At 45.2% G+C, this 19844-nt stretch overlaps 1 protein-coding gene across 1 annotated transcript; it reads right to left on the reverse strand.

The window, feature by feature from the left end:
• Nucleotides 1-9760: 9760 nt before the first annotated feature.
• Nucleotides 9761-13406, reverse strand: LOC100276033 (uncharacterized). The gene is given in 10 exon segments (NM_001149923.1): nt 9761-10116; nt 10219-10287; nt 10360-10465; nt 10772-10827; nt 11229-11288; nt 11373-11457; nt 11628-11722; nt 11861-11980; nt 12051-12105; nt 12991-13406. Coding segments are annotated over 10 exon segments (834 nt in total). The 5' UTR covers nt 13116-13406; the 3' UTR covers nt 9761-10053.
• Between the last annotated feature and the right edge of the window lie 6438 nt (nt 13407-19844).

A 19844-nucleotide genomic window follows, 5' to 3' on the forward strand; every position in this document is an offset into this window, starting at 1 on the left:
GTGAATCGCAGCGTGATCGATGTTGGACGTGGCGGAGCGTGAGTTCGGCGGGGGTTCCCAACTCCGGTGAGGAATTCCTATGGTTCCAGTTAGCTTCCCACCGATTACTCCCTCACACAGCTTCTGTGCGGTCTGATCAACCCTCGGATGGCCACATTGGAGCCCGAACCACGCCAATGATGGGTATCCACAGGGGCGGCCCGAACACACGGTGATGGCGGCTCCCACTCATATGTCCTGCCTCTCTCTCTCTTTCTCTTAGCTAGACAATCGCCAAGGACGCTCAGGCGGGACGATTTATGGGGATGACCAGCGCCAGGGGCAGCACTAAAATCGACCATGGTTGTTGGCTGCCGGCCAGTCCGATCCGCATGTGAGCTCCGCGCCTGATAGAGAGGCCCTACGCGTAGGTGACACAGGTGCAATTGTCCGGGTGGCAGGCACCAACAGCTGGCGAGATCCACGGGTGCGAGCCAGTGCGATTTCCACGATGTCGAACAACCCGGGCGGAAGGCGCGGTGACGAAGGGGATGGCTCTGACAGTAGGGGTCCACACGACAGAGATAGTTTGGAGGAGTCTGTGTGCGAGAGTCTTGAGTGTGGGCCACGGTCCGATCAAACGCGCGAGCAGCCGGTGTTGAGGGCTTGACCCAGCCAGAGCGGGTCCACAGACCAGTGAGCGGGCCACATTGGCGCGAGTCCTGAGTGGCTGGCAATGTGACCCTGAGATGTCAGTGAGTGGCTAAGACGCGAGGAGGGGATGACGACTTGGGTCCACATGTCGGCGCCGAAGCACAGTTGGGCTTGCGTGGAGAAATTCAATCGTGGGCCGAATTCAGGGACTCAGGGCCAAACCGGTTTCCTTTCCCATTTTTTCTTTTCTATTTCAAATTTCAAATGTTCAAGCCAAATTCAAATTTCTGTTTTGAATTTCAGATGTCCAATCTCAAATATAATCCAAATGTGAATATAACTCCTATTGTTGGCACTAAATATTTATTTTTCTTCCTATTGTTTAATTATAGAAGGAATATTTAACTTAATTACAATTTTCTTCCTAAATTTTAATCTTTCCATTCCTTCCTTTGAATTTTGAATTCAAGTTGGGTTTATATCTTCATATTCCCATTATTATGTACCTCTTACAAAAAGAACACCAGCTTGCTATGCATTTATATATTTTACTTTGCTTATTATCATAAAGGAAGAGCACCCCTATCTACATGTATTAACTCTACTTTCTTATTGCTTAGAAATTGGGTTTACAGATGCTTTGCCAGGAGTAAAGAGACGTGCACCTTCCTGCTGGCTTGGCATCTTAGGATATCTCCGTCACGGCAGTAACGTGCTCTCAGGATTTGGGCACACAACGACTCGTGGTTCATCGCTAGCCTCATTTTCCTTCCCTACTTTAGCCAAACACATAGCGTGCATGTCACGAAAGCCGAGGTCTCCTTCATCCTTGGACAACGTCAATTTATTTTCCTTATCCAGTTGGCTCCACCAAAAACTGCCAATCAGGTCACTCATTTGATCACACAAGTTTACTTTTTAAAAAAAAAAATGAAGCACTACACCATTGCCATAAGTTTGGGCTGATCAAAATCTCCTTTCCAGCGCTTTTTGGACAGCATCTTCTCCTTCTATCCTTGAATTCTCTCCTTTAGATATGTACCCATTCCCCACAAGCACTCGCAAACCCCCAGGTGCGTGTTACCAATGGTTTTCTTCTCGATCTGGAGCAAAGACTTTATCTCCGCTTGTCACCATTCTAAAATAGTATTTGTGTGCCTTGAGTACTCTCTCCATCCTAAAATAGTATTTGTTTTAGCCCTTAATTTTTATGTATATATTCAAATTAATGATAATGAATCTAGAAACATATACAAAACACACACATATATATAAGTATTTTATGAATCTATTAATTCTTTAAAACAAATTTTAATTTGGAACCGAGTGAGTATACTCGGAAGCTGCAAAGCATTCTCCCTATGTATCCGAATAAGGATTAAAATATGATGACCTAGCCCATGACTTAATAGAAATTAATAGAATACTCATACCACAAGGCGATCCTTCTTTTCAAAAACCTCCTCTCCAAAGAATCTCTAAGTTAAGCATGTTTTGCTTCGAGTAATTTGAGGATGGGTGACTGACCGAGAAGTGCTTCCCGGGTGCGCATGGGTGAGGAGAAAGTACGTAAAAAAGGCTAGTGTTGGTCTGTACGGACAGTCTAAACCTATAAAGCTGCCAGGAGTGATGACCGCCAGGCCTGGGGTGGCTAGGGTGCTACAATTGGTTTTAAAGCCGACCTTCGCGGTTTCATGGGCGTGTGGGCTAGGTGTACGGACATAGTGTGCATGGCGCATGTGGGCCAAGAGTGGTCACATGGCATGTCATATGTGTCGACACTAGACACACAGACGTGGTCAAGAGGAGAGGATCCTGGCTTGGGATTGATCGATGAGGACGTCGATCTTCTAAAGGGATGGATTATGATAATCCAGCCCATGGCTTAATAAAACTAATATAATACTCATACCAACAAGGTGATATTTTTTTCGGAAACTCCTCTCCAAAGAACCTACAAGTTAAGCGTCCTTTGTTGGGAGCAATTTGGGGATGGGTGATTGGCCAGAAAGTGCTTCATGGGTGTGCAGAAAAGACTAGTGTTAGGATCGTAGATGTGAAAAATAGACACAGAGTTTAACGTGGAAAAAACTCCCTAGTGTGGAGGTGAAAAAACCACAAGAAAAATATATCTATTATGAGGTGGTGTGGTGCAGGGTACAAGGGGCCTATTTATATAGGCAAAGATAGAGATAGAGTCATATCCTCATATCCAATGAATCTTCCCTTGACGCTAAATCTATAAAATTGTTTCCCCAAACACCACTACGGTGCTAAGCTCCATGAACACCTACCAAGTCAAGACAATGCTTGAACTTGATATTAGATAATGGCTTTGTAAGCATGTCTGTAGGATTTTCATCTGTAAGTATCTTGTTCACTTTAATCTTGCCTTTAGCAATAATATCACAAATGAAGTGGTACTTGATATCAATATGCTTGGTCTTGAATTGATACATGTCATTCTTGGTCAAACAAATAGCACTATGACTATTACAATGAACCTTAATGACATCCTGAGGAACACCAAGTTCAGAAATAAGACATCGCATCCAAATAGCTTCTTTAACCTCCATCAGTAGCTGAGACATATTCTGCTTCAGTAGTGGAAAGAGTAGTAACAAACTGAAGTGAAGCCCTCCAACTCCCATAACATCAATTTCTTTCACTAACAATAATCCAGAATGAGAAGTACCTTTCAAGTAGCGAATAATTCACTTTTACTGCATTCCAATGTTCTTTGCCAGGATTGTGCATAAATCTGCTAACCACACTAACAACATGAGCCAAATCGGGTCTTGTACAGATCATAGCATACATGAGATTTCAACAACATTAGAATACAGTATGAGACATGTACTCTTTCTCATGTTTAGTGACATGACATTGCCTCGATGATAATTTACAATGTGAAGCAAATGGTGTAGCAACAAATATGCAATTACTGAGATTATACCTTTCAAGAACTTTCTCAATATACCTTTTCTAAGATAGAAAAAAAGTACCAACACGACGATCATGCTAAATTTCCATGTTCCAAAAATCTTCTTTGCTAATCCAAGATCTTTCATATCAAATTCATGACTAAGTTGAGACTTCAATTCATCAATCAATGACTTGTTATGAGAAGCAATCAACATATCATCAACATAAAGAAATAGATACACAAAAGATCCATTAGGTAACTGCTTCAAATAATACAATGATCACAATTGCTTCGAGAATAACCATGTGCAAGCATAAACGAGTCAAACCTCTTATACCACTGCCTAGGAGCTTGTTTCAAACCATAAAGAGATTTTTGCGAATGACAAACTAAATTCTCTAGACCAGTAGCAGAAAAACCCTGAGGTTGTGTCATATAAATCTCCTCATCTAAATCTCCATGAAGAAATGCAATTTTAACATCAAGTTGCTCTAACTCCAAATCAAACAAAACAACAATAGCAAGCATAACTCGAATAGAAGTGTGATGAACAACAGGAGAGAACACCTCATTGAAATCAATATCTTCCCTTTGTTCAAAACCTTTCACAACTAATTGAGCTTTAAATCTTGCAGGTTCAACTCCAGATATACCTTCCTTCTTCTTATAAATTCACTTGCACTTTAAAGGTTTTTTACCTGCAGGAAGCTCAACCAATTTCCATGTAGAATTCTTTTGTAGGCTCTCAAATTAATCATTCATAGCAACTAACCACTTGGATGAATTGTCATCTGAGATAGGTTCCGAATAAGAAGGTTCAAATGCAACATTAGTTTCTTGAGAAGCAATGAGAGCATAATGAGTCATACTATCAGTGTCACGATATCGATGTGGCAAAACAATATTCTTTATAGGTCTATCTTGAGCAACAGAGTGATTGTTGCTAACAGGAGGTACATAAACTGAAACTGACTGTGTAATAGGAGTAACAGAATCAACATTAATAGGTACGTCTACCTCAAGATTCTCAATAGTAGTTTTAGGCATAGATGTGGATGGGCACACAATAAACGATATCCTTTGACACCACAACCATAGCTAATAAAAGTGCATTCTTAAGCTCTAGGCACTAGCTTCCCATTGTTAACATGAGCATAAGCAGGACAACCAAAGATTCTAAGATTAGAATAATCAACGGGTTTACCTGTCCATACCTCTTCTGGAATCTTAAACTCAATAGCATTGGAAGAGAGATTAATCAAATAGCAGGTGACAGAAGCAACTTCCACCCATAAAACATGCTTGTCCCACAAACTAGCATTAGAAAGCATGCAACGAGCACACTCCAGAATAGTACGATTCATCGTTTCAGCAACACCATTCTGCTAGGGAGTACCTAGAACAGTCTTGTGTCTAGCAATACAACGATTATCACAAAGAGAATCAAACTCACCATTGCAAAATTCCAATCCATTTTCGGTTCTCAATTTCTTGATTTGTCTGCTAGTCTGATTTTTCACAAAAGCTTTCCATTGCTTGGATGCAGTAAGAGCATCATTTTTATGCTTTAGAAAAGAAACCTAGACTTTGCAAGAGAAATCATCAATAAAAGTGATCATATAATCACAACCTCCAATAGAAGAGTGAGGAGCTCGACCCCAAAGATAAGAATGAATATAATCAAGAATATTTTTAGTGCGGTGAGTAGATAAAAAGAAATTGACTATCTTCTGTTGCCAAGTACACAATATTCACAAAATTCAAATTTGTCAATATAATTTAAATAACCTCTCTTGTGCAAGAGATGCATACCTTTTCCACTCATATGTCCCAAGCGCATATGCCAAAGCTTGGTATTTGAAGTGTTTGATGCAATAGAAACAGTTGCAGTACCTGTAACTGTGGAACCTTGCAAGTAATAGAGATTATTTATACATTCGGCCTTTAAAAAACACGTTGCCATGAAAAATCTTCACTGGATCGTGCTATCGACACCTGGTTGTCCAATGCTAGTAGTAGGGGTTACAAGCGGGCAAGAGAGGGAGGAGATCCCAAGTCTCTTATGCGTGGCTAGACCTAGAGACTATGGGTTTGGTGCTCTCTACTAAGTCTTGGGCGTCGTGGTGGTTCGCTCCTTAGCTTCAGCCTCCATGGTCCTTCGAGTCTTCTAGTTTGGTCGTTCGTCCGTCTGCGTATGTACCTCCCTCTGTGTGTCCCCCAGCCTCCCCTTTTTATAAGCCAAGGTGGGGGTCGGCTATAGGTAGCTTCTCAAGGAAGGAGCTATGGTGTTGTGGTAAAACGGGGCGTTCTACCTTGGTAAAGTCGTGTTTGTCCACATGCGCCTCGGTCGTCTAGGCTTCCCTGGTCACACTCTTTATGGCTGGCGGCATGGGCGGCGAAGAGCTCCAACATCATCATTATCGTCTCTATGCCACGCTGACCCCTGGCCTCCATAGCCTAGGTCTCGACGTGGCCCGTTGTGTTGTGGGTCCTGTAGGCGGCCAATGCAATCAGGTCTAGGCTCGATTGGTCATGAGTGGCTCATAGGACTAGCGGCCTGTAGGTCATGAGTGGAAGGTGGGATGGCTTTCCCTCTATGGCTTGGTGCTAGGTGCGGTTAATGTGGGCGGTCACTTACAATGGGTCTGTCCTGGGTCAGGCGTGGAATCCACTCGAGTGACCTCCTCTCGATCTGCCCGTTTGCCCCTTCTGGCTCTAGCTCGCATGGCCCTAGGCTCGGTGCCTCGAGACTTATCCGGGGGCAGGTCCTTCCGGGGTGAACCTTTCCCTCGCCCTTCTACTGACTAGTGGGCCCCAGGGACCCGAGAATCTTTTCCCTGACAACTATACCTTGCATGTGTATGCCACTTGTTGCATGAATTGTTTGGATAGCTAGTATCACCGGTGATAGTCATATCTAGACTTTGTATTCCACCATGGGTTTTTAGGAAAGTTCTTAAACGGTAGCCCCCTCCCCCCAAAAAAGAGGTTAGGTGGTTCGGGCAAAGGCTTTGTCCTATTGTTGTGGAGTCTTTTTCCCCGTGAGCAAGAGTATGGTAAATGCATGTATATCTATCTTTATCCTACCAGGCATCATAGCCACAAAGATCCTTTCTACTTAACTATCATAAACTCCTTGTGTCATCATGTGATGAACTTATTTCTTTGTTAGTGCACTTTGACAATCGTATCATATGACAAACTATAACAAATCAGTATCTAGAATAGTCATGGTGAAAGCTACATTGACAATTATGTGCTTATTGTTTGCCCACTTGCCACTTTTGGTGCAAACACTCTCCACCTCGATTGGTGAACTAGACCAGATCGAAGCTAGGATGTCACGACGTACCAAAGAAGGGGCAAATCTTAGCAATTTAAGGTTGGCGAGACAAATTTAGGTTGAACCATAACACATACGATTGATCAATTGTGTAATATGTTTTTATAATAAACTTATTTAAAGATACAAATGTTAATACTGTTGGCGTTTCGACCCCGGGGGGTCCCTGGACCGAAGAGTAAATTGTCGCCGCGTGTCCCAGCCCAGATGGGTCGGCGCGAGACGGAGCACAAAGGGGGGGGGGGGAACAGCGAAAGGGGAATCCCGCGGCCTCCGTGTTGTCCTGCGCCCAGGTCGGGTGCGCTTGCAGTAGGGGGTTACAAGCGTCCGCGAGGGAGAGTGAGGGAGAGAGAGAGACTGTCCGCCAGCCCGTTCTCCCGCGCGGCCAACCTTCTCGTACGAGAGCCCTGGACCTTCCTTTTATAGGCGTAAGGAGAGGGCCCAGGTGTACAATGGGGGGTGTAGCAATGTGCTAACGTGTCTAGCAGAGAGGAGCCAGAGCCCTAAGTACATGCCGTCGTGGCTGTCGGAGAGGTTTTGGCACCCTATTCATGTGATGTCGTGGCCGTCGGTGGAGTGCTTGAGCCCCGTGGAAATACAGCTGTCAGAGCTGTCGGATCCTTGCTGACGTCTCCTTGCTTCCGTAAGGGGTTGAGAGCCGCCGTCGTCATGGAGCACGCGGGGTGCCATCATTACTTGTTTACCGGGGCGAGCCAGATGGGACGCCGGTCTTGTTCCCCGTAGCCTGAGCTAGCTAGGGGTAGGGTAATGATGGCCCCCCTGTGACGTGGTCGGTCCGAGCCCGAGGTCGGGCGAGGCGGAGGCTCCTCCGAGGTCGAGGTTGAGTCTGGGCCCGGGGGTCGGACGAGGCGGAGACCGTCTTCCGGAGTCGAGGCTGAGTCCGAGCCCTGAGGTCGGGTGAGGCGGAGTCCGTCTTCCGAGGTCGAGGTTGAGTCCGAGCCCTGGGGTCGGGCGAGGCGGAGCTTCCTATGGCGCCCGAGGCTGGACTTAGCTGCTGTCAGCCTCACTCTGTCGAGTGGCACAGCAATCGGAGCAGGGCAGACGACGCTGTTTTCCTATCAGGTCGGTCAGTGGAGCGGCGAAGTGACTACGGTCACTTCGGCCCTGTCGACTGAGGAGCGCGCGTCAGGATAAGGTGTCAGTCGATCCTTGCATTAAATGCTCCTGCGATACGGTCGGTTGGCGTGGCGATCTGGCCAAGGTTGCTTCTCCGCGAAGCCTGGGCCTCGGGCGAGCCGAAGGTGCGTCCGTTGCTTGAGGGGACCCTCGGGCGAAACGTGAATCCTCTTGGGTCGGCCGCCTTTGCCCGAGGCTGGGCTTGGGCGAGGCGAGATCGTGTCCCTTGAGCGGACGGAGCCTTGACCCTAATCACGCCTATTAGGCCTTTACAGTTTTGTGCTGATGGGGGTTACCAGCTGAGATTAGGAGTCTTGGGGTACCCCTAATTATGGTCCCCGACAAATACTATTTTATATATACCAAGTTAAACTTTAAAAGTTTGTTTCTCGATAAACAAAATATCCACTATTTTAGGACAGATAGAGCATATGCTATTAAGTTTAGTTAGCAAATATGTTTATATGTGTGGAACATATAATTTATTAAGCGATGTTTGTATCAATAATTTTAAGCTAGCTATTTTTTATGTTTAATTAGGTATAGTCTATTCTAAATTAAATCGAATAAATTCTAAGAGCCTTAATAAATGCTAGTGCAACTAAGGGCATGTACAGCGCCATTTACTCTGTCGTCTCTATCATGCCACATCGGCTGAGATTAATAAGAAAAATCTTACGTGGACCATAGTTAGTGAAGAGAGAGAATGGGGTCGTTGTCCCGCCAAGCGCCGGCTCTGGCTCGTGCTCCAAGAACCAGTCGACCCAAAACCAACGCTGTAACAAAAGGCTACGAGACAATAACAACATTCATTGTATGTTTGATCAACAAGAGAAATAAAGATCTTAAATGAATTAAATAATACTAAGACAACTTATTAGACTGACTGTTGTATGAGTTGTCTTTTTTACTGTCTATGTGCGCTATCCAAAGACTAATGTTGTATGAGAAATTAATATGAAATTGATGGCTATTGTGTCCATATGTTATGAGTTTAAAAAATATATTTCTTCTGGTTTTCTATTAGTTGTCGTTTAGGACAACGACACAGTCTCTCAAATATAACTTTAACTAATGTTTTTTTGTTAAAATACAAATAAACTCTTAATACATTTATATTTTTATAAAAGTACTTTTTATGATAAATCGTTGCATATAAATATTAGGATTCAAAACTAAATAAAAAATAGTTATTTATAATCAAAATTTTATAAGTTTGACTCAAATCTTGTTTAAAACGACAAGTAATAGGACACCGGAGGGAGTAGAAGACATGGCATATCTGTACGTTTGTTATGATTAGGTAGATTTTGAGTGGTGCGGCAGATTTTGCGGCTCTAAATTCGAAGTGAGAAGGGTGAAATTGAAGGCAATAAAGAGAGACAAAGTGAGACGAAACGAAAAAAAATAATGTTTTTAATATTACTATCCTATAGATAATGAAGGTAATTTATTACAACTAGCAAATATACTCTCGCAATGCAAATTCAACATATATAATTGTATATCGATGATTCCTAAAATTAAGAGGCAATGTCGTGTAGTTGACTAGTTGTAATATCAGTAATTCCCGAAATTAAGAAGCAGATGACATTGGCACGGAGTTCCAACCCTTATTCGACTAGTCACTAATTGGGCACGCTCTATTACCCTCAAGACTGTTGTTGGTAACTCCATCATTAATCTGACAATAGACGGTATTTGCATGATACACGGGATGATGGGCCCCCACAATATTCCATCTTATTTACCACCAAACGGTGTATCCCAAGTAGCAAAATAATAATGTGTTATTACATGATTAAGAATAGCAATCTTCTGCACTTGGATACAACAGATTCCCGTGCCTTGGAACAAAAAATACTTCGAATTGGTGTGGTGCCATAACATCAAGTACAATTCCCCCCATCTTAACAAATTATTGTGCGTGTTTCAAATGCTTTGACGATGGTATTCAATTCATGTGAATACCACCACATAAGAAAGTTGGGAGGCTTCATGATCATCTATCTGGCTAGAAGCTGGCGTCCTCTGTTGTCGGCCGCCTCAAGAAATAGCGCAAGCTATTACAAAGAACCTGAAGATATAAGATAAATCAGAATGTGGCACAAAATGACATCGAGTTCTATGAGAACCAGGTGTATAGGGGAAAAAACAACAATGGGCACTGCACGCCTACCTGTTGTAAAGCCTCGGTCAGTGTTCTGCCCCTGTAGCTGACATGGAATTTTGCTTTAGCCAGGAGCCCCTACAAGAGTGTAAAATGTAAGGAGATGAATATGGTTCCTTGCATGAACACATTTTGTAAAACTGTTGTCACCTCAGTGTCAAACTCTCCAGATTGGACATTAATGCTGATGTCCGAGATGATCTTAACAAGGTCAACCAGTAACCCTGGACGATCCGCTGTTTCCACCACAAGTAAGCTGAAATGGAACAATACAGGAATTCAAAATCACTTTGATATTATAGAGACTAGAGTAGGCATTTTTGTATATCCAGCATTCATGTCGATGAAACAATAGCAGTGGATCAAGCAAGGAAAACCCATACATATGTACCAAGTAGATGTAGGCAATGTGTTTTTTATTCAAAGGATACATATAAACCATGTGAACATGTTCTTATGTTACCTTTTGCTGGATGAGATCAAATCCTTTGGATTGATGACAAAAGAGCATGTTTTTCCTTAAATTTGAAGAATAATTCACAAGGTAAGAAAAACGGCATACCTTCTTTCAGGGCCATCATCATAGATATCTATGTGGGTTGCTATATCCACATCAACCTACGAATGTACAAGTGAACAATGTTTATATCCAGTGAAGGTTTTCAAGTCTCCAGAACCATACATAATTCTAAAGATGTACTTGGCAGCAATTTGATCACTATTGTACCATGGGAAGACCAATAAAGTCTGTTCTATGATAAGAAGATCCAGCAATAAGGCAATACCAGATAAGAATTTTGATACATTAAGTTTTGCAATGAAGCAGAGACAAAGGAAATAAACATCAAACTTGGAGATCCTAAAGATATGTGTGCTTTGTACACCGTTGTGTACTAATTCTTTCTCACGATAGATATAGACAAATAAGATGGTTTCATAAATCTCTTTAGAGAACTGAGAAGTTTTCAGTCCATATGTTAAGCATTTAGAAGATGTCTCTGACATAGTTTAGGTAATACCTCTTCCGTAGGGGCTTCTGGCCCAAAAGTTGCCCCCATAGCCAATTGACTGCTGGACTCCTGGCACCAAATTAACAACATTTATTCATTTATTGCTGTTGTAAATTATAAAAGCAAAAGGAAAAACAAAGTTAAAGTAGTTACTGGATGATACTGTATCATGTTGTTAATGATCGTCAGTCGAACTGCTTCTAACAACTCTGGATCATCAATTTTACGGCCAGTGAACCTGTAGAGCATTCCTGTCACTCATTCTAGGGAAGAACTGATAGATGCAGGAAAGTACAAAGAAGATGTCATATTCTGTTGTACAAGTAGGAGACTGAACTTATATGAGAGCTTCGTCATGTCAAGTTTTACACATCTGATGAAATATTATAGAAAAGAAGATTCACTTACGCTCTAGTTATAGCAAACTTGATATGCTTGCCAGTAGAATCGAGACAGACACTAGCTTTAACAACATTTAGCCCCAAGTTCTTTAGCGCACTCATCTGCATGTGAAATAAAGCATAGTTTGTCATTTTATTTCTTGTAGGTCTAATACATGGGAGATGTTAATAAGATCATGCTCCGTTCGAGGAAAAAAATGTCATCTGGTCAACAGTGAGAACTTTATGTGAATAACATACCGTATCAAGGAGATCGCCAAGACGATCACCCAAGGTTATTTCTACAATGGTTGCATCCGGATCTGAGTCTTGGTCTATTATAACTTTCGGGATAGGGACTATATCAGTGTTGCTCCCATCCTGCTAACCAAAGTATACGTGGTTGAACAAGGAAGTTCACCCAATGTTTTAGGTAACCTATGCTATGTACCTCAACCGCCGCAGGGGAAGTAGCCCTTGGAACCCTCACAGCTGGAGAGAACAATCTGGAGATAGGAAAAGATCAGTTACAAACACTCCAAACTGAAAAAAGGCAACATAGTGGAGTTCAATATTGAGATACCATGACACTATAAGACACAGAATAACAAATAACAATAGGTCAGTATTAACATCATTGCACTACGAAACAACTAAACTAGGAGCCTCCTAAGAAAAATTCATGCACTATTTTTGAAATATTACAGATAAGTATACTCTTACTTCAGCTTTTATTTACGATAGACTCAGAGACTAAAATATGAAACCCCAACTTTTGGTTCATACCGACTTGCTGCGGCAAATGGACTCAGCAAACTATAGAATGTTTAAATTAGTACATAAGACCATAGAAACTGTCAAATCCATGACGTCAGAGACAAACAAGATAATATATTGTCAGATTCTTAACATAAAAATATCATACGGTTGGAGTTCAAGGACATAGGGCTAGACTGTTTTGTTCTAAGACCAATCTAAAATATTTTGACTGCAATTAACTAGAAATTAAGAACTCGAACAAGCTTGGAAGGATGATGAGTGTAAGGAATTTTTTGGAAGCGGCTTCCAAGCCTCACTCATACTGTGAAATATAACATCCATATATGATGCCAAGCAAAAGCCGGTCTGCAATCATTGTGTAGTATATTCTTCCCCTCAAATAGAATCAAAGAAACAAGCCATGCCATCATGATGTGAACCAAAGAGCATCATGTACTAACAAATTCAAGAATGAAGCTAAATTGTACAGTCCCAATCGAACAAACGTATATTCTCTGCAAGTCAACTGCAACCTTTGGCAGAAAAGAAAAAAATGCTAAACAAAGGCTCGGTGTTTAGTGCAGCGAAAAGAGGATGGTTAAAAAAAACTGAATCTTGGCCAATCCCCTCACTTCAAGTTGGCGGGCGCCGCTGGTGCAAGAGGCATCCACCGACCAAGAACCGCAGCACGGCGGGCGCCGGGGCACGTCCGGAGGGTGCTTTTGGCGGCCGCGACAGTCACGGTCATTTCGGCCATCTCTGCTCCAAGAAACGGGCAGAGAGATCCAGTCCGATCTAGCAACCCGAGTGGGACGAAATAGGGGGGCGGATGGACGAGGAGGTAGTGCTACAAAGGCGAAGGCGAGAGCGATGGGATCATGACGATAATGTCTGCGGCTGTCGCGGCCGCTCTATCCATATCTTTGTTGCGGCTGGCGGCAGTAGAGGAGAGGGGGCGGGTGAGAAGTGGGGATGGCTAGCGGCACCGGCACGGCAGCAGAGGGAGGAGCGGATGCGGAGCGCGGAGGGTGGTGTCGAGTGGCCGAGTGGCGGAGTGGGAATGGGATGGGTAGGATTCGTTAGGAGGCGAGGAGGGAATGGACGGATGGATAGACAGAGATTAGATGATGGACGGCCAGATGCACTCCATAACTAGTTAAAGTGGTGTTCCACGGGTAGCGGATATGGGGAGTGAAGAGCTCTCTCGATCAAGCTGAATACATTTAAAATAACTCTTTATAATGGACAAAAACAAATGAAAAGGCAAAAATATTCTTTTTTCTATCCTTATCTAGAGAACATATATTGTGCAATCAATTATGTTGATGTGACCGTGCAGTCAAGTAATCTAACGCATCCAATCAAAATTTAACGGCGATTATTGTTTTAGATGAAAAGGATTGAATGTAAAGTAGTTACTAAGTTTCAGATAAAAATGGTTAAATATAAAATAGCAGTTGCCGTTGAATTTTAATTGAATGCATTACATTGTTTGATTATAATGATTAATTGCACAAGATATATTATCTCTTATCTTCTCTTAATGTATGTCTACCGCCTGCAATCACACTGGTGAGCCACCTGCTCTTATGACCATGTGCCCCGATGGACCGTGCATGTCGATGGGCGCACCCTTGATGGTTTACACATCTCGACGACCCACATGCTCTAGTTCTTGCATGCATCGGTGGATGTGCTCTTTAGATTATGGCCAGTAGATCGTGTACATGGTCATGTAAAAAACGTTGGTTTACAGTGAAAGAGTAGGGATTGCAATAGAAGGTGAGATCAGTAATGTTGTTGAAGATAGTCAAAGCGGTTTGCTTGCTTCGGTGGTCGTGTGAGTTTTTTCTCTCCATGTGTGTTTCTTTCTCGCCAGGATAGAGTGGTTTTGTTGAGTTCTTTCTAAGGCCTATCAGGGTGAGGTGAAGCTAAACAAAGTCATTTTGTTGGGCTTCATCCTACTCTGTGAGAATAGGTTTTAAAAATGATTTACCAATAAAACCTTTTATTTTATCCTATCAAGGTGAGGTGAAGCTAAACAAAGTCGTTTTGTTGGGCTTCATCCTATCGTATTCACCTCAATCCACGTGCATTGATGTGAATTGAAATATACCCTAATCCAGCTCAATACGTATGGATTGAGATGAATACGAGAGTATCCAAACAAGACCTAAAATCGGGATAAGCCTAACCAAACCAGAAATCTCTGCATGTCTTTGTGTTTGGATACTCTCGTATTTGAATACTATCGTATTTGGTTAGGATGAAGCCATTTTAAATACGAGAGTATCCAAACAAGACGGGATAAACCTCCTTTTCCCTTTGCTTAACACGACCTCCTTCACTGTATCACTCCTCTCCGCGTGTATTTCTACAGAAATCTGGAGTTTTTATGATGGTTGGAATTATGGTGGTTTGAGAAAAGGACAAATGTGTGCACATGAGTTAGTTGAGGGTGGTTTGGTTCTTGTTGATGCGGTCCAATAAAATCATGAAATAGAGAGGCTTCGAGGTTGGGGATTATAAGAAACTCGAGTACTTATATGGTGAGTTGAAATGTTTTTGATGCATTTTTAGAAGAAATTTGTTCGAAAACACAAATTGTTCATTTCTGTTTGTAAGCATATTTTCAGTCCATCCCTAGTGATGTTGACATGGGACTACAAGATAATACAATAAAGTCCAAGCAACTATCAAAATATCTGCACAAAAGATGTAACTTCTGTGCTTCAACAAAATATGTAAGCATTTGTAGGGATGAAAACCTCTCTCTTGTTTTCGTATCCACATTTTATCATCGGAAACAGGATCGAATCTGGAATAGTCGGGAACGAAACGAAAGTGGGATAAACGGAATTCCGAAAACGAACCAAAATACTAACAGAAACTCGTAATTTAATACAAACAGAAATGGTATTTATGGTTAACTAGTGATTGATTGGCAGAACAATAACATAAAACAAATAGATATAGAAATGCAACATTATATTGTTGTTTGGTTGCTAATGATGTACATTTAGCTACATCCGATGTTGTTTAAGACTTTAAACCACTTGTCATTAAAAAGAGCCGATGGTTACAATTGTCACTTATGCTATAATTTGTCACTAAAGACTCGAGACTTTAGTTTATATACCAATGCATATTAGGTTCATCCCATATTTATCAAATACAGAATAAATACGAGTTGAATCAGGATAAAAACAGGATCCTATAACAAATGACGGAATAAACTCTCTCACGTTTGCGTCCCGTTTCCCTATTTTCTGTAAATACGGAAATGATCAGATCAAATATAGAAAACGGTATGGCTCGAGACTAGAATTTACCCGTGGGTTTTCAACCCTAAGCATTTGTGACAAAATCGACATCAAACTAAAACCCAAGAGTAAGAAAAGTATTCCGCAACGTGGGAAAAAGAACGATAGAAGCAATCGACAAAATACATGTAACATCTAACGAGGTACTCTCTCGGCCCATACGTGCCAGTTAAAATAATTTACATTTAACCAGATTTTCTAGTGAATAATATTCATATTTATGTCTTAAAAATATATTTTATAAATATTATAATATTATTTAATTAATATCATAGATATTGATATTTTTATCTATAGTCAGTCAATTTAAGATACTAAAATACGATACTATACTACAATTTATTTATTTATTTTGTGCGGCAGAGACATAGAGTAGAAACGTGAAGTCACCAGAACCTCTGTTGAGAATGGACAAAACGGGTTCTCTGATTTTTTTTCCATCCTACCAAAACAAGTGGTTTTAGTTGGCAATCTTTAGAGTTACGATTTTATGGAATTGGAATAGTGAATAAATTTTTAATCATGGTTATTTATGATTTCTGAATTGTATGAATATCTTCGTTGTACCCACATGTACTCTGTTTTTATGAATGCCTCTAAAAGGTTTTGCTCACAAATTTTGAGACTGATCAAGTTATTATTATTGACAACATGTTTGGTATAGCTCTACCAACTCAAAAGTGGATATGAATCGTGTCCACCATAGAGCAGTTCAACCTATGGAGCAGTATGAGAAATATATACCACTCTGTCTCACTACCAACTTGATCAGTCACGAGGAAAGAAGAAATAGGAACTCTAATCGAAATAAAGAAGAAATAAGAAAGAGGAGCTCGGTCGCAAGAAAGAAGTGACTAACCGTTTTTTTAATATGTGAGCGGATCTATGGAATTCATGGAGTAGATCCACTAGTGAAGGTGTCCCACCCGGGTTTCGGGGCACCAAGACCCGGGCGCGAACATAATCACCAGGTGTGCTGGGACCAAGTCTCACACATATGATGAATCATGACACAGGATCTGTCGGCGTTTCGAGACCGGGGGTCCCTTGGGCCGACGAGTGAGTGTCGTCGCGTGCCCCAGCCCAGATGGGTCGAGCGCGAGGGCGAGCGCGAAGGGGGGAGAGCGAGGCGGCCGGAGACCGGCGTGAGAGAGGTGGGAATCCCGCGGCCTTCGTGTTCGTCCCGCGCCCAGGTCGGGTGCGCTTGCAGTAGGGGGTTACAAGCGTCCACGCGGGAGAGGGAAGCGAGCGGCTCCAAGCGAGCGTCTGTCTCGTCCTCGTCCCCGCGCGGCCAACCCTCTCTAAGAGGGCCCTGGTCCTTCCTTTTATAGGCGTAAGGAGAGGATCCAGGTGTACAATGGGGGGTGTAGCAAAGTGCTACGTGTCTAGCGGAGGAGAGCTAGCGCCCTAAGTACATGCCGATGTGGCAGCCGGAGAGATTTTGGCACCCAGCTGGTGTGATGTCGTGGCCGTCGGAGGAGCGATGGAGCCTGGCGGAGGGACAGCTGTCGGAGCGGTTGAGTCCTTGCTGACGTCCCCTTGCTTCCGTAAGGGGGCTGAGAGCCGCCGTCGTCATTGCCTATCTGGCGGAGCTATCATTGCCTATCTGGCGGAGCTAGCCAGATGGGACACCGGTCTTGTTCCCTGTGGCCCGAGTCAGCTCGGGGTAGGGTGATGATGGCGCCTCCTGTTGACGTGGCTGGCCTGCGCCCTAGGTTGGGCGATGTGGAGGCTCCTCCGAAGCCGAGGTCGAGTCTGTCTTCCATGGCCGAGGCCGAGTCCGAGCCCCAGGGTCGGGCGAGGCGGAGGTCGTCGGCAGAGGCCAGGGCGGAGTCCGAGCCCTGGGGTCGGGCGAAGCGGAGTTCGTCGTCTTCTGGGGCTGAGCCCGAGTCCGAGCCCTGGGTCGGGCGGAGCGGAGTTCGTCGTCTTCCGGGACTTAGCCCGAGTCCGAGCCCTGGGTCGGGCGGAGCGGAGTTCGCCGTCTTCCGGGACTTAGCCCGAGTCCGAGCCCTGGGTCGGGCGAAGCGGAGCTTCCTATGGTGCCTTTGGCAGGGCCTGACTGCCTGTCAGTCTAACTCTGTCAAGTGGCACTGCAGTCGGAGTGGCGCAGGCGGCGCTGTCCTTCTGTCAGGCCGGTCAGTGGAGCGGCAAAGTGACGGCGGTCACTTCGGCTCTGCCGGGGGGCGCGCGTCAGGATAAAGGTGTCAGGCCAGCTTTGCGTTAAATGCTCCTGCGATTTGGTCGGTCGGTGCGGCGATTTAGTCAGGGTTGCTTCTTAGCGAAGGCAGGGCCTCGGGCGAGCCAGAAATATGTTCGCCGTCGAAGGGGGGCCTCGGGCGAGACGGAAATCCTCCGGGGTCGGCTGCCCTTGTCCGAGGCTAGGCTCGGGCGAGGCGTGATCGAGTCGCTCGAATGGACTGATCCCTGACTTAATCGCACCCATCAGGCCTTTGCAACTTTATGCTGATGGGGGTTACCAGCTGAGAATTAGGAGCCTTGAGGGTACCCCTAATTATGGTCCCCGACAGTAGCCCCCGAGCCTCGAAGGGAGTGTTAGCACTCGCTTGGAGGCTTTCGTCGCACTTTTTTGAAAGGGGACCAGCCTTTCTCGGTTGCATTTTGTTCCGGTGGGTGCGCGCGAGCGCACCCGCCGGGTGTAGCCCCCGAGGCCTCGGAGGAGTGATTTTACTCCTTCGAGGTCTTAATGCCTTGCGTAATGCTTCGGCTGGTCTGGTTGTTCCCTCATGCAAGCTGGCCGTAGCCCGGGTGTACGGTCGGGTCCCAAGTTCTCGGGCTGGTATGTTGACGCTGTCAACGGTTCGGCCGGAGCCGGGTTTGCGAGAGCAGCCCCCGAGCCTCTGCACAGGGCGAGAGGGCGATCAGGGATAGACTCGGCTTTTTTACATACGCCCCTATGTCGCCTTTCCGCAAGGAGGAGGGGGGAAAGCGCCATGTTGCCCTCGATGGGCGCCGAACATGGTGTCTCCGGTGAGCTGCAAGCGGGTAATCCGAGTGGACGTCCGTGCCCCGTTCGTTAGGGGTCGGCTAGGGGCCCAGAGGCACGCCCAAAAGTACCTGCGGGTGATCTGCCGGACCCGGTCCCCTGGCGACGGGGTCCGAGGGCTCGATGCCTCCCTCTGATGGGATTCCGTTACAAGATCGCTCCCGCTGGTCTCGGAAATGTCCTAGGGTACCTCGGGAGCGCAGCCCGAGCCTTGGTTATGTATCGAACGTACCCATGGTCATCCCTCGCTCGGCGTCTGAGGCGGCTGTGAACCCTTCGGGAGCCAGCCTTCGAACCCTTGATCAGTAATGGGCGCGGAGCCCGAGTAGCCTGAGGCGGCCGTGGAACCCTTCCGAGGGGCCGACCTTCGAACCTCTGACCAGTAGTGGGTGTAGGGCCCACACGATCTGAGGCGGCTGTCGAACCCTTCCGGGGGGCCAGCCTTCAAACCTCTGATCAGTAGGGTGGCTCGGAGCCTGGTTCCTTCACGGGGAAGGACCCTTTTCGGGGTATCCCCTTTCCCGGTCCCTGTTGCAAGAGAGAGAAAGAGGAAAAAAGGAAAAGGATACGAAATCGAACGACGCGGCGTACCTTTTTTTGGCGCGGTTATTACGGCGAAGGCGAAGCGTCGTCTGCTTCTCCTGCCAGAGGCGCCGCCTGTCCCACCGCGGAGTTAATGCGACGGGGCGAGTGGTTGGCGGGGCGGCCGTTGCGCGTGCGCGAGCCGTTCGAGGAACGGAACACGGGCGCGTTGTCTTCACGCCGTGAGAGAGGGTTCTCTCGCTGCCCCGGATGGGACGTGAGCTTGGCTGACGACATGACCGCTGCTCCTGCCTGCCTGCCTGCCACCGTCATTACTGCCGGCCCATTTTTGGCCGCACTGACCGCCGCGCCAGGCTGGCGCTGCTGGGTCGCCTCGAGTCGCGTATTGGTTCCGCAACCGAGGAGGCGCGGTGGTGGCGCAAGTGGCGGTGCAGTTGCATGCACGAAGCATTCGACGCGCCGGTTGCATGACACGTGGGCCTGGGCCTCCATGCTGGGCGTGTTGGGAGTCGGAGAAGTGCGCCCACTTGGCGTGGTTGCATGCCGCCTGCATGGCTGCCCGCCCCTTTCGCCCGTTGGTCTGGGTAAAAGTGGAGGGTCACTTGTAACCGCTGGG

Source organism: Zea mays, chromosome 5 (genome assembly GCF_902167145.1).
Source record: "Zea mays cultivar B73 chromosome 5, Zm-B73-REFERENCE-NAM-5.0, whole genome shotgun sequence".
NCBI classification, from domain to species: domain Eukaryota; kingdom Viridiplantae; phylum Streptophyta; class Magnoliopsida; order Poales; family Poaceae; genus Zea; species Zea mays.